Source organism: Callithrix jacchus, chromosome 4 (genome assembly GCF_049354715.1).
Source record: "Callithrix jacchus isolate 240 chromosome 4, calJac240_pri, whole genome shotgun sequence".
Lineage (NCBI taxonomy): Eukaryota > Metazoa > Chordata > Mammalia > Primates > Cebidae > Callithrix > Callithrix jacchus.
The window spans coordinates 62,579,197-62,594,131 of record NC_133505.1 but is presented as its reverse complement, the minus strand read 5'-3'; the positions used below and the strand labels follow the sequence as shown (position 1 = coordinate 62,594,131).

The following is a 14,935-nucleotide window of genomic DNA, read 5'->3' as shown; positions in this document are numbered from 1 at the left end:
AAGATATTCTTTAACAAAAATCTTGAGGATTTTTGAGGATCAACTTTTACTAATCATCATAGCATATATGTCTGAAGATACCAACATTTATTTTATTCTGATAATGGATATTCCTACAGATAGGACAAAATAACTATGTTTAGGTTAAAAAAAAAATAGGAACCATGATTTGCTGAAGCATTGGCATACTGAAAAAACAATCATCTGAAATTGTTATTTGTGTGAAGTCATTGGCAATGTAAATGAACATTCAATTATACTTTTTTGGATTATCTATTTTAATTTTTTTTATTACACATTAATTTCTGGAATACATGTGTAGAATGGGAAGGTTTGCTACATAGGTATACATGTGCTATGGTGGTTTGCTGTACCCATCAACCCATCATCTACATTCGGTATTTCTCCTAATGTTCGCCTTCCCCTTGCCCTTCACCTCAATAGGCCCCGGTGTGTGATGTTTCCCTCCCTGTGCCCATATGTTCTCATTGTCCAATCCCATTTGAGTAAGAACATGCAGTGTTTGGTTTTCTGTTCCTGTGTTGGTTTGCTGAGGATGATGGTTTCCAGGTTCATCCATGTCCCTGCAAAGGACATTAACTCATCCTTCCTTCTTTTTTATGACTGCATAGTTTTCCATGTTGTATATGTGTCACATTTTCGTTATCTAATCCATCACTGATAGGCATTTGGGTTGGTTCCAAGTCTTTGCTATTGTGAAGAGTGCTACAATAAACATACATGTGCATGTGTCTTTATAGTAGAATGATTTATAATCCCAAAGGATTATAAATTATAGTAAAGGGATTTATAAATTACAGTAAAGGGATTGCTGGGTCAAATGGTATTTCTGGTTCTAGATCCTTGAGGAATCACCACACTTTCTCCTACAATGGTTGAGCTAATTTACACTTCCACCAACTGTAAAATCACTCCTCCTTCTCCACATCCTCTCCATCATCTGCTGTTTCCTGATTTTTTAATGATTGCCATTCTAACTGGTGTGAGATGGTTAACTAAGATTAATATTGTTATGTGTGAATTGGATCCTGTCATTATGATGCTAGCTGGTTATTTTGCTCATTAGTTGATGCAGTTTCTTCATAGTGTCAATGGTCTTTACAATTTGTTATGGTTTTGTAGTGGCTGGTACTTGTTCCTTTCCATGTTTAGTGCTTCCTCCAGGCGCTCTTGTAGGGCCGGCCTGGTGGTGACAAAATCTCTCAGCATTTGCTTGTCTGTAAAGGATTTTATTTCTCCTTTGCTCACCAAGCTTAGTTTGGTTGGATATGAAATTCTGGTTTGAAAATTCTTTGCTTTAAAGACGTTGACTATTGGCCCCCACTCTTTACTGGCATGTAGGGTTTCTGCAGAGAGATCCACTGTTAGTCTGTTGGGCTTCCCTTTGTGGGTAACCTGAGCTTTCTCTTTGGTGGCTCTTAACACTTTTTTCTTCATTTCAGCCTTTTTGACTCTAATGATTATGTGTCCTGGGATTGCTGTTTTCGAGGAGTAGCTTTATGGTGTTCTCTGTATTTCTTGAATTTGAATGTTAGCCTGTCTTGCAAGGTTGGGGAAGTTCTCCTGGATAATATCCTGAAGTATGTTTCCCAACTTGGTTTTATTCTACCTGTCACTTTCAGGTACACCAATCAAACACAGATTTGGTCTTTTCACACAGTCCCATGTTTCTTGAAGGGTTTGTTTGTTCCTTTTTGTTCATTTTTCTCTGATCTTGTCTTCATGCTTTATTTCATTAAGTTGATCTGCAATTTCTGATATCCTTAATTCCTCTTGATTGATTCAGCTATCAATACTTGTGTATGCTTCACGAAGTTCTCGTGCTATGTTTTCAGCTCCATCAGGTCATTTATGTTCTTCTTTAAACGGCTGTTCTGATTAGCAGTTCCTGCAATCTTTTATCAATCTTCTTAGCTTCCTTGTATTGGGTTAGAACATGCTCCTTTGGCTCGGAGGAGTTTGTTATTACCCACCTCCTAAAGCCTACTTCTGTGAATTCATCAAACTCATTCTCCATCCAATTTTGTTCCCTTGCTGGCGAGAAGTTGTGATCCTTTGGAGGAAAAAAGGCATTCTGGTTTTTGAAGTTTTTAGCCTTTTTACACCAGTTTTTCCTCATTTTTGTGGATTTATCTACTTTTGACTTCTGATGCTGGTGACCTATGGAAGGGATTTTTACATGGGCATCCTTTTGTTGATGTTGATGCTATTGCTTTCTGTTTGTTAGTTTTCCTTCTAACAGTCAGGCCCCTTTTCTGCAGGTCTGCTGGAGTTTGCTGGATGTTCATTCTAGACCTTGTTTGCCTGGATATCACCAGAGGGGGCTGCAGAACAGCAAAAATTGCTATCTGCTCCTTCCTCTGGAAGCTTTATCCCAGAGGGAAACCTTCCCAAAGCCAGCCAGAACTCTCCTGTATGAGGTGTCTGTCAACCCCTGCTGAAAGGTGTCTTCTAGTCAGGAAGCACGGGGGTCTTGAGGAGGCAGTCTGTCCCTTAACAGAGCTTGAACACTGTGCTGGGATATCTGCTACTCTCCTCAGAGCTGGCAGGCAGGAAGGTTTAAGTCTGCTGAAGCTATGCCCATAGCTGTCCCTTCCCCCAGGTTCTCTGTCCCAGGGAGACAAGAGTTTTATCTATAAGCCCCTGACTGGGGCTGCTGCCTTTCTTTCAAAGATGCCCTTCCCAGGGAGGAGAAATCTAGAGAGGCAGTCTGGCTACAAGGGCTTTGCAGTGCTGCAATGGGCTCCGCCCAGTCCAAACTTCCCAGTGGTTTTGTTTACACTGAGAGGGGAAAGTGCCTACTGAAGCCTCAGTAATGGTTGATGGCCCTAACCCCACTAAGCTGGAGTGTCCCATGTCAACTTTAGAGTGCTGTGCTGGCAGCAAGAATTTCAAGCCAGTGGATCTGAGCTGGGCTCCATGGGGGTGGGATCTGTTGAGAAAGACAACTTGGCACCCTGGCATAAGCCCCCTTTTCAGGGGAGTCAGCAGTTCTGTGTCACTGGCATTCCAGGGTATGGAAAAAAAAAAAAAAAAAAAACTCCTGCACCTAGCTCTGTGTCTGCCCAAATGGCCACTCAGTTTTGGCCACTTGAAACCATGGGCCCTGGTGGTGTAGGCATCTGAAGGACTCTCCTGGTCTGTGGGTTGCAAAGACCATGGGAAAAGTGTAGTATCTGGAGCAGATAGCATGGTTTCTGATGGCACAGTCCCTCGTGGCTTCCCTGGCCAAGGGGAGGTAGTTCCCCAACCCTTGCTCTTTCAGAGTGAGGCAACACCCTACCCTGCTTCTGCTCACCCTCTGTGGGCTGCCCCACTGTCTAACCAATCCCAACGAGATGAACCAGGTACCTCAGAAGATAATGCAGAAATCACCTGCCTTCTGCATTGATCTCAACTGGAGCTGCCAACTGGAGCTGTTCCTATTTAGCCATATTCCCAGCCCACTCAATCATTCTTAAGGAGACTATGTCTAATTGATAACAGTAAATTTGCAAAGCCCACATGAAACTTTTGAGGAATTTAACAACCATTGGGGAAAGGATTTTTGTATTTGCATGACAAAATTATGACTCTGAAAGCTGAAAACTCATTATTTTAGTGATTTTAAATTGCTTTGATGTACACATGAACACATTTATACAAATACATGCACATACATGAATCAGAAAGAACACTTACTGTCATTTCATTCATGCTCAGGAGCATGGGACTAGGTGGCAAGGTGCCAAGGCGAAATTTGAAACCGTCTTCTAAAGTCATTCCCCAAAATTGGCTGTAGTTCTGTGCTGTCCAACTGCCTTACAAATGAAAGAGAAAAATATATACAGGTTATGTGACATCACTTTTATAAACACACATTCCTTTATATTTCTGAAATTCAACAGTGGCAAATCTCATATAATGAGAATTATTGAAGGCTAAATATTCTTTACATAAATGATGCATTATTATTTTAATAATCAAAGGTATGAGATACTCTTCCTAAATAAGATCCATTTTAAGAATTTTAATGACTCATATGAGGAACACAAGGCCAAATTAATATAGGCTAATGCTAAGAATATGAAATATTTACATACATATTAACATTTACAAAGGGATTAAGTGTTAATAAGGCCAATATATGCAGCTTCCTTTAAATGCCATTACATTCATCTTAGAAAGAAGCTTAAATATACAGAAATGTACTTATACAGTAAATAGGTTAATACATTTTCTTTACAATTTAGATTTGAAAAGAAATTGACCAGGTAGAAAAGTATACATAAAAAATGAAGGACAAAATAGTTATAATTTTTAAAAATGACATCAGTGCTAATCAGATATTGACACATTACATATTCTATATTAAATGAATTCATTTGTGTTAAGTGCTCAGTCATCTTAGTAAGAAAAATCAGTTGATGTGAAATTAGGTAACAAAAGTGCATATTCTTGTAGAGACATATTTTGTGCCATGAATTAGAAAAAACTTTCTCTTCAAAATTTAATATTGAAATTTGAAGATCACAAAAATTTTTTACAGATTATAGTAGATAAAAAATTAGAAAGATGCAAGAAACTTAATCATTGGCTATTCTGAACTATCTACAACTTGCGGTCAATATATTTTCAGTAATTTTGTCAAATCTAAATCCTGTCCTGTTGTGTTTATCACCAAAATTGTTTAGAATGTGATCAGCTATTATGAAACATTGAAAATATAACTTAATTTTTTTTTTGTTTTGAGACAACGTTATGCTCTTGTTGCCCAAGCCAGAGTGCAATAGCGCCATCTCAGCTCACTGCAACCTTCGCCTCTGAGATTAAAGTGCTTCTCCTCTCTTTCCTCAACCTTCCGAATAGCTGGGGTTACAGGCATGCACCATCACACCCAGCTAATTTTTTGTATTTTTAGTAGAAATGGGGTTTCAACATGTTAGCCAGGCTGGTCTCAAACTTCTGACCTCAGATGATGATCTGCCTCCCTCTGCCTCCCAAAGTGCTGGGATTACAGGCATGAGCCACCTCACCTGGCCTACAACTTAATTTTTAATAATATACCTGGCAATCCCAAGATGGCTGAATAAGAGGCAGCTCCAGAAAGCAGTTCCCAGCAAGAGAGATGCAGAAGCCAAGTGGTCTCCACAATTCCAAACAAGGTACCATGTTCATTCTGTGGGTCGGGTCAGACAGTGGGTATAAAGCAAATAGGGCATTTTGCGTCAAGGTGCAGCAAGGCCCCACCCAGGAGAAGTGCACAACCAGCTGGAGGATTGGGGGAATCTTCCCGAGACTTTGGTTCGGATACAGTGCTCTACCCAAGCCCTCTACAACCCACAGAACAGGAGATCTTCACTGGGTTGAAAAGCCTTAGTGAGCTGCCTGAACAGAGCAGAACAGCAACTTCAGCCAGCTGGAGAGGTCAGCATAGATCTAGGCAGAAGCACCAGCAGAGGCTGAGAAAGCCAAAATGTCAGTGGGACAGAGATACCCGTCCCCCAGTAAGAAGGAAAATGGAATGCAGAGAAACAGTTCAAATGGCAGGATGGGTTCCCCTGCCACACAAAGCCCAGCAGGCCAAAAAACTCTCACTCCAGAGTTAGACACCCAGAATGTCAGTTAGAGAGTGACCAGCAACTATACAGCTTGGCGGGCGGAATGGAAGCCACCATTACAGAAACCAACCTAATTTTCCTGAGTAAATAAAAGATGCAGCAGCTCCACTGAATCAGTGGCAGCCCAGCAGCACCTCTGCAGGCAATGGAAGCCACCATTACAGAAACCAACCTAATTTTCCTGAGTAAATAAAAGATGCAGCAGCTCCACTGAATCAGTGGCAGCCCAGCAGCACCTCTGCAGGCAGACAAAGGAAAGGCTGTCTCCCCAAGCAGCTACCTGAGATCAAAACTATAAAAATTCAAGGGATGAGGAGAAACTAGTCCAAGAAGAATGAAACCATCAAAAACCAGAACGTCTCTCCCCCACCACAAGTTCACAGCTCCTGACCAGCAAGGGAACAAAGCAGGACAGAGAACGAATTTGATGAATTGACAGAAGCAGACTTCAGAAGGTGGGTAATAACAAACTTCTCTGAGTTAAAGGAACATGTTCTATCCCAATGCCAGGAAGGCAAAAACCTTGAAAAAACATTAGACAAAATGCTAACTGGAATAACCAGCTTAGAGAAGAACATAAACAACTTGATGGAGCTGAAAAACACAGTACAAGAACTTCATGAAGCATACATAAGTTTCAATAGCCAAATAGATCAAGCAGAAGAAAGTATATCAGAGATTGAAGATCAAATCAATGAAATAAAAAGAGAAGGCAAGAAAAGAGAACAAAGAGTGAAAAGAAATGAACAATTTCTTCAAGAAATATGGGATTACATGAAAAGACCTAGTCTATGCCTGATTGGTGTACTGGAAGATGACAGGGAGAATGAATCCAAGCTGGAAAACACTATTCAGGGTATTATTCAGGAGAACTTCCCCAACCTAGCAAGGCAGGCCAACATTCAAATACAGAGAACACCACAATGATACTCCTCTAAAAGAGCAACCCCAAGGCACATAATAATCAGGTTCACCAGGGTTGAAATGAAAGAAAAAATACTAATGGCAGCCAGAAAGAAAGGTCAGATTACCCATAAAGGGAAGAACATCAGACTCACAGCAGAACTCTCGGCAGAAACCCTACAAGCCAGAGAGAGTGGGGACCAATATTCAACATGCTTAAAGAAATAAACTTTCAACCTAGAATTTCATATCCAGCCAAACTAAGTTTCATAAGTGAAGGAGAAAGGAAATCTTTTATGAACAAGCAATTGCCAAGGGATTTTGTCACCTCGAGACCTGCCCTGCAAGAGCTCCTGAAGGAAGCAATAAACACAGAAAGGAAAAACCAGTACCAGCCACTGCAAAAAAAGGACCAAATGGTAAAGACCAATGATGCAATGAAGAAATCACGCTATCCAAAGGGTAAAACACCCAATCAGTAATACAATGGCAGAATCAAATTCACACATAACAATATTAACATTAAATGTAAATGGACCAAATGCCCCAATCAAAAGATACAGTCTGGCATATTGGATAAAAAGCCAAGAACCACCGGTGTACTGTATTCAGGAAACCCATCTCATGTGCAAAGACACACATAGACTCAAAATAAAGTGATGGAAGAAGATTTACCAAGCAAATTGAGAGCACAAAAAGCAGGGGTGGCAATCCTGGTCTCTGATAAAACAGACTTTAAATGAACAAAAATCAAAAGAGACAAAGGAGGACATTACATAATGGTAAAGGATCAATACAAGAAGAAGAGCTAAATACATCCTAAATATATATGCACCCAATACAGAAGCACTTAGATACATAAAGCAAGTCCTTAATGACCTACAAAAAGAGACTTAGACTCCCACACAATAATAGTGGGAGACTTTAACACTCTACTGTCAATATTAGATCAATTGGACAGAAAATCAACAAGGAAATCCAGGCCTTGAATGCAGATCTGGACGAAGTGAACTTAATAGACATTTACAGAACCCTTAGCCCAAATCCACAGAATACACATTCTCTTCAGCACCACATCTCACTTACTCTAAAATCGACCACATAATTGGAAGTAAATCACTCCTCAGCATATAAAAAAGAACGGAAATTATAGCAAACAGTCTCTCAGACCACAGTGTGATCAAATTAGAACTCAGGATTAAGAAACTAATTCAGAACCGCACAACTTCATGGAAACTGAACAACTGGCTCCTGAATGTTGACTGGGTAAATAATGAAATGAAGGCAGAAATAAAGATGTTCTTCGAAACCAATGAGAATGAAGACACAACATACCAGAGTCTCTGGGACACATTTAAAGTAGTGTGTAGAGGGAAATTCACAGCAATAAATGCCCACATGAGGAGCAAAACAAAGTCTAAAATCGACACCCTATCATCAAAATTGAAAGAGCTAGAGGAGCAAGATCAAAAAACTCAAACGCTAGCAGAAGACAAGAAATAACTAAGATCAGAGGAGAACTGAAGAAGATAGAGACACAAAAATCCCTTAAAAAAATCAGTAAATCCAGGAGATGGTTTTTTGAAAACATCAACAAAATAGATAGACCACTAGCCAGACTAATAAAAGAAAAGAGAGAACAATCAAATAGATGCAATAAAAAATGATAAAGGGCACATCACCACCGATTCCACAGAAATACTACCTACCATCAGAGATTACTACAAACAAATCTATGTACACAAACCTGTAAATCTGGAGGAAATGGATAAAGTCCTGGACACTTGCACTCTCCCAAGACTAAACCAGAAAGAAGTTGAATCCCTGAATAGACCAATAACAAGGGCTGAAGTTGAGGTAGCAATTCATAGCCTACTAATTAAAAAAAGACCAGGTCCAGACAGGTTTACCAGACATACAAAGAGGAGCTGATACCATTCCTTCTGAAACTATTCCAAACAATACAAAAGGAGAGAATCCTCCCCAACTCATTTTATGTGACCAATATCATCCTAACACCAAAACTGGGCAGAAACACAAAAAAGAAAACTTCAGGCCAATATCCATGATGAACATCGATGCAAAAATCTTCATTAAAATACTGGCAAACAGAATGCAACAGCAAATCAAAAAGCTTATTCATCATGATCAAGTAGGCTTCATCCTGCGGATGCAAGGCTGGTTAAACATATGCAAGTCTATAAATGTAATCCATCACATAAACAGAACCAAAGACAAAAACCACATGATTATCTCAATAGATGTAGAAAAGACCTTTGACAAAATTCAACAGCCCTTTCTGCTAAAAACCCTCAATGAAGTAGGTATTGATGGTACATATCACAAAATAATAAGAGCCATTTATGAGAAACTGACAGCCAATATCATACTGAATGGGCAAAAATTGGAAGCATTCCTTTGATATCTGGCACTAGACAAGGATGCCCTCTCTCACCACTCCTATTCAATATAGTATTGGAAGTCCTAGCCAGGGCAATCAGGCAAGAGAAAGAAATAAATGGTATTCAAATCGGAAGAGAGGAAGTCAAATTTTCTCTATTTGCAGATGACATGATTGTTTATTTAGAAGACCCCACCATCTCAGCCCAAAATCTCCTGAAACTGATAAGCAACTTCAGCAAAGTCTCAGGATACAAAATCAATGTGCAGAAATCACAGGCATTTCTATACACCAATAACAGACAGAGAGCCAAATCAAAAGTGAACTTCCATTCACAATTGCTACAAAGAGAATAAAATACGTAGGAAAATAACTAACAAAAGATGTAAAGGACCTCTTCAAGGAGAACTACAAACCACTGCTCAATGAAATAAGAGAGGACACAAACAGATGGAGAAACATTCCATGCTCATGGCTGGGAAGAATCAACATCATGAAAATGGCCATATTGCCCAAAGTTATTTATACATTCAATGGTATTCCCATCAAGCTACCAATGACCTTCTTCACAGAACTGGAAAAAAAATTCCAAACTTCATATAGAACCAAAAGAGAGCCTGCATAGCCAAATCAATCCTAAGCAAAAAGAACAAAGCAGGAGGCATCATGCTGCCTGACTTCAAACTATACTACAAGGCTACAGTAATCAAAACAGCATGGTACTGATACCAAAACAGAGACATAGTCCAATGGAACAGAACAGAGGCCTCAGAAGCAACACCACACATCTACAATCATCTGATCTATGATAAACCTGACAAAAACAAGCAATTGAGAAAGGATTGCCTGTTTAATAAATGCTGCTGGGAAAACTGGCTAGCCATGTGCAGAAAGCAGAAACTGGACCCCTTCCTGACACTTTACACTAAAATTAACTCCAGATAGATTAAAGATCTAAACATATGACCTAACACCAGAAAAACCCTAGAAGAAAATTTAGGAAAAACCATTCAGGACATAGGCATAGGTAGGGACTTCATGACTAAAACACCAAAAACAATGGCAACAAAAGCCAAAATAGAAAATGGGATCTAATTAAACTCCAGAGCTTGTGTACAGCAAAGGAAACAATCATTAGAGTGAACCAGCAACCAATAGAATGGAAAAAAAATGACAAAGGGCTAATATCCAGAATCTACAAAGAACTAAAACAGATTTACAAGAAAAAAGCAAACAAATCCATCCAAAAGTAGGCAAAGGATATGAACAGACATTTTACAAAAGAAGACATATATGAGGCCAAAAAACATACGAAAAAAATGCTTATCATCACTGGTCATTAGAGAAATGCAAATCAAAACCACATTGATGTATCACCATACACCAGTTAGAATGGCAATCATTTAAATTTCTGGAGAAAACAGATGCTGGAGAAGATGGGAGAAATAGGAACACTTTTACACTGTTGGTGGGAGTATAAATTAGTTGAACCATTATGGAAGACAGTGTGGCCCAAGGACCCAGAAATAGAAATACCATTTGACCCAGCAATTCCATTACTGGGTATATACACAAGGAAATACAAATTGTTCTATTATAAAGACACATGCACACGTATGTTCATTGCGACACTGTTTACAATAGTAAAGACCTGGAACCAACACAAATGTCCATCACTGATAGAATGGATAAAGAAAATGTGGCATATATACACCATGGAATACTACGCAGCCATAAAAAAGATGAGTTCGTGTCCTTCATTGGGATGTGGATGAATTTGGAGACCATCATTTTTATCAACTGATACAAGAACAGAAAACCAAATACCATATGTTATCACTCATAGGTGGGTGTTGAACAATTAGAACACGTGGACACAGGGAGGGGAGCATCACACACTGCAGTTGATGGAGGGGTCTAGGAGAGGGACAGTGGTGGTGGGGCAGGTGGGGAGGGACAGAGAAGGGAGAAATACTAGATATAGGTGATGGGGGGATGAAGGTAACAAACCACCTTGCCATGTATGTACCTATGCAACAATCCTGCATGATCTGCACATGTACCCCATAGCCTAAAGTATGATTAAATAATAATAATAATAATATATTTGGCAAGTTAATGCTTTTCTTTTGTGTAAGATTTGTTAGTTCATAAAATCTTTAGAAATTCAGCTACAATTTAAAATGCAATCTTCATTACCCAAGGAATCTCAATAAGGGAACCTCTGAATTTAAGAGATACTGTATAATTCAAAAGGTTGACAAGATTTGCCTTGGGCAAACGATGACATCAGTAAAATATGTTTTTGTTGCCCTACATTAGTAGGTTTCAAACATCAGGTCAGAGATATTCATAGGTTATTTAATTAAGCACTAAATTTGGTGAGCAGGGTGATAATTTAAGAAAATAAAATGGAAGATAGGTGAAATAATAGGAAATAGAGTTTATTACAAATAGTGAGGGTAAGTTCTGTGTGTGTGTGTGTGTGTGTGTGTCTGGGTATGTTGATGTGTGTGCACATGTTTGTGTACTAGATCACAAGTAAAATGTATGTTCTACTGTGAGATATGCTCAAAAAATGTGAAAGGTATGACTAACCTGTAACATCCTTCTTCACTTAGACTCATAACTTTCTTTTAATCCAATTTAGCACTTACTGAACTTTCTTAATTTGTGTATCATATTCTCTGATAAACAGAGAACCTAGATATGAATAAATTTCTCTACATTCAAGAAATTTATACCTTAAGAAAGACCAAGGATAGAAATGGCTTCAGCCTGTGTCATTTGTTAGCAGTAGATCAAAATATGATCAAAAGATTCAAACATAACTCTGCCTGAAGGAGTTGGCACATGTTTACATAAAGCAAATTTAGTACTCTATCTGGAAGGCTGAGGATAAGTTTGGTGACCACATATAAAAGAAGAGAGCGTTTATTTAAAGTAAAGGCAACTCTTGAGCAAAGCACGCAGGTTTGAAGTTGGATGGCATGTTTAGGGAATGACAGATAAGTTAAATGCTTAAACTAGGAGAGAGGATAGGGACACAGGGCCGAAATGGCATAAAAGGTAAGGTAGTAAAAAAACTTTTGGACCAACAAGTTATTTATGCTAAGGGCAATACTTATATTTCACAAGCAGCAGAGTACCATTGAGAATTTCTGAAAACAGAGACAAGTCAGGTCATTTCAAACTAGGCTTGATAAAGAAATGCATTAGACTATAGTCTAGAATGGAAGAAGTAAATATCCAAGAGAAACTTTTAGTATGGCAGCTAGCAATACCTACTGACTGAGAGTAAAAGAAACAAAGAATCAAACTAACTTCGAATTTTCAAGTTAACCAGATAGAGCAAGATGCCAGTAAATAAGAATAGGAAGGAGTCAATCACTGCAGTTTGGGGTGAGCTGATTTTGAGAAACCAGTGAAAAATCAAAGCCAAGTTATCCAGTAGACCAAATCTTGAGTTCATAAGAAAGAATCTACTTATCTAGCCTTTGAATGTAAGCTGGTCTAGTAACTTTTACCCAACAGAAAGTGGTAGAATTGATATCATGAAAGTTTCAAGCATAAGCTTCAAGGGAGACTTGTGCACCTTGGACTTGGGCCTCATTAGTACAATAATTATGAGGAGATGCCAAAGCTAGCCTACTGGAGACACATGGCCCAAATAACAAGCAGCACCAACCACAAGGCATAGTGTGAGGCCATCTTAGACAATTCAGCCTCTGTTGAGGCTCTATAGACACAAGAGTAATTCCAGAAAAGAGCAGCCAAAGGGCCTCAGTTGAATCTATTCCAAATTGCTAATGTGAAAAGTCGGAAAGCTTATTGCTTTAAAATGCTGAATCCTGGAATGGTTTGTTATACACTAGCAGATAACGGAAATACTTATGTATCTCCCTTTATTCCACTAACTTGCTGATTATTACGTGTGCCACTAATTTAGCACTTATATTCTGCCCTATTATTAGAAATCCTTTTATAAAGGTATGACAATGTTGGCTCCTCAACTAGATGGTAAATTCCTTTAAGATAGAAATTATTTGTCTTTTGTTTTGTTTTGTTTTGTTTTGTTTGAGACAGAATTTCACTCTGTGGCCCAGGCTAGAGTGCACTGGCGTGATCTCAGCTCACTGAAACCTTTACCTCCTGGGTTCAAGCAATTCTAGTGCTTTCACCTCCCAAGTAGCTGGGACTACAGGCCCCTGCCACCACACTCAGCTAATTTTTGTATTTTTGGTAGAGACAGGGTTTCACCATGTTGGCCAGGCTCGTCTTGAACTTCTGACCTCAAGTGATCCACTCACGTTGGCCTCCCAAAGTGCTGGGATTACAGGCATAAGCCACCTCACCAGGCTGAAATTGTTTATTTGTATCCTCAGCAATGCCAGCAGGGGAACACAGGATTATTAATATCAACTGATTGGATTAAAAAGTAATACAGAGAATAAATAATCACTGAAGTACATTATACAGAATAAGGACTTGGATCTAAAATACTGTCAAGATGTGGGAAAGAAATGTTTTAAAGTAAAGATCACATATTTGATACAGGCTATTTTAAAAAGCACTTAATAAATATTAAATGACATGATTATATTTTCATGCAGAAAAATAATTTGAGCATCATGAAGAGGGAATAGCTGAGAATCAGAACTTTCTTTTAAATTCAAGCACTTTCCCTCTTTTTTGCCCAGGTACATAATTTTAGTTTTATTTTTTGTCTTTATAGCTTGTTCCTTTTACTTAACTTTTTTCCTTTGGTTTTTGTATGTTTCCTTTTGCTCAATTATCTTTCACTTTCTACTCTTTTAAAGTTCTGTGATGTTTCAATATTTGCTACCAAAATGCAAAGCTCATGCCTGTTAAGTAGTCCTAGAGTATGCTCCAAGTAAATAAATCAGGGAAAGAAAGTTCTTCCTTCCAAGGAAGATATTAGGTTGCTGCAAAAAGCAATGGTAGTTTTGGCCAAAATCACCATTACTTTTGCACCAACCTAATAGCATTTCCAATAACTTTTGTAGTCCTAAGTGTACTTTCTTAAGTGTACCACATTGTTTTAGACTGTAGTTTCTCATATGCTTTTTAACAGTGGAAAGCTAGGCTGCTCTGTTTTGGTTTCTTGGAAATGTATGTTAATTAAGTCTAGCATTTGAACCTTTTCAGGAATCTGATTCAAATAATTTCTAAAGGTGACACATACTCTCACGTTCTTCAAATAATTTAAATATGATTTAGCCTCAGAAAATTATAATTTTTTCCCTAGAAATACTTAAAATGTCATCGTTATCATCTAAAATATTGGTTTAACACACTCACACACACAGAAATTGAGAATGGTTTAAAAATATTAATATCAACAAACGTGACTTTCTATATTTTGTATCTTACAAGAAAAAAAAAGCTTTGAATACACTGAAATTCAATGTTCCCCTTATGCTGGGAAACAACATGTTATGTGTGGAAGGAGATTACACTTCTATTTTATAAAAATCCATCTCAAGAGTATTTCACTTTTCTAACTGCTTGATAATAGATCTTTTTATGTTAAGTATTTTCCAGAAATGTAGAAGATGTTATCAAGGGTATATTAAGATTCGATCAATGGCAGCAGAGAAATTCTGAAGCAGATACCAGCTAGCTTGTTCCTCGTCTTTTTAGTTCTGTAATAACAGTCAGTGTTGGCACCTATATCTTTTTCTTTTTCTTTTTCTCTTTGAGGCAGCATTTCATCCCGCATTGCCCAGGCTGGAGTATAGTAGCACAATCTTGGCTCACTGAAACCTCCACCTCCCAGGTTCCAGTGATTCTTGTGCTTTAGCCTTCCAAGTAACTGGGATTACCGGCATGCACCACCATGCCCAGTTATTATTTTTTTTTCTGTATTTTTAGTAGAGACAGTGTTTCACTATGTTGTCCAGGCTGGTTTTGAACTCCTGGCCTCAAGTGATCTACCCACCTGCCTCAGCATCCCAAAGTGCTGGGATTACAGGTGTAAGACACCTCA

The 14,935-nt window shown here is 38.5% G+C and overlaps 1 protein-coding gene across 7 annotated transcripts in view; it reads right to left on the bottom strand.

Annotated features, from left to right (window-relative positions):
• Positions 1 to 14,935, bottom strand: part of TINAG (tubulointerstitial nephritis antigen) — a 179,965-nt gene that overhangs the window by 146,424 nt on the left and 18,606 nt on the right. For 6 of the 7 annotated variants that reach the window (XM_035295929.3, XM_054254125.2, XM_035295927.3 and 3 more), the window contains one exon: positions 3,703 to 3,817. In XM_035295929.3, the coding sequence (XP_035151820.2) occupies positions 3,703 to 3,817 (115 nt within the window). Of the gene's footprint in view, positions 1 to 3,702; positions 3,822 to 14,935 lie in introns of all 7 variants that reach the window. The other variant, XM_054254126.2, reaches the window with a different exon arrangement.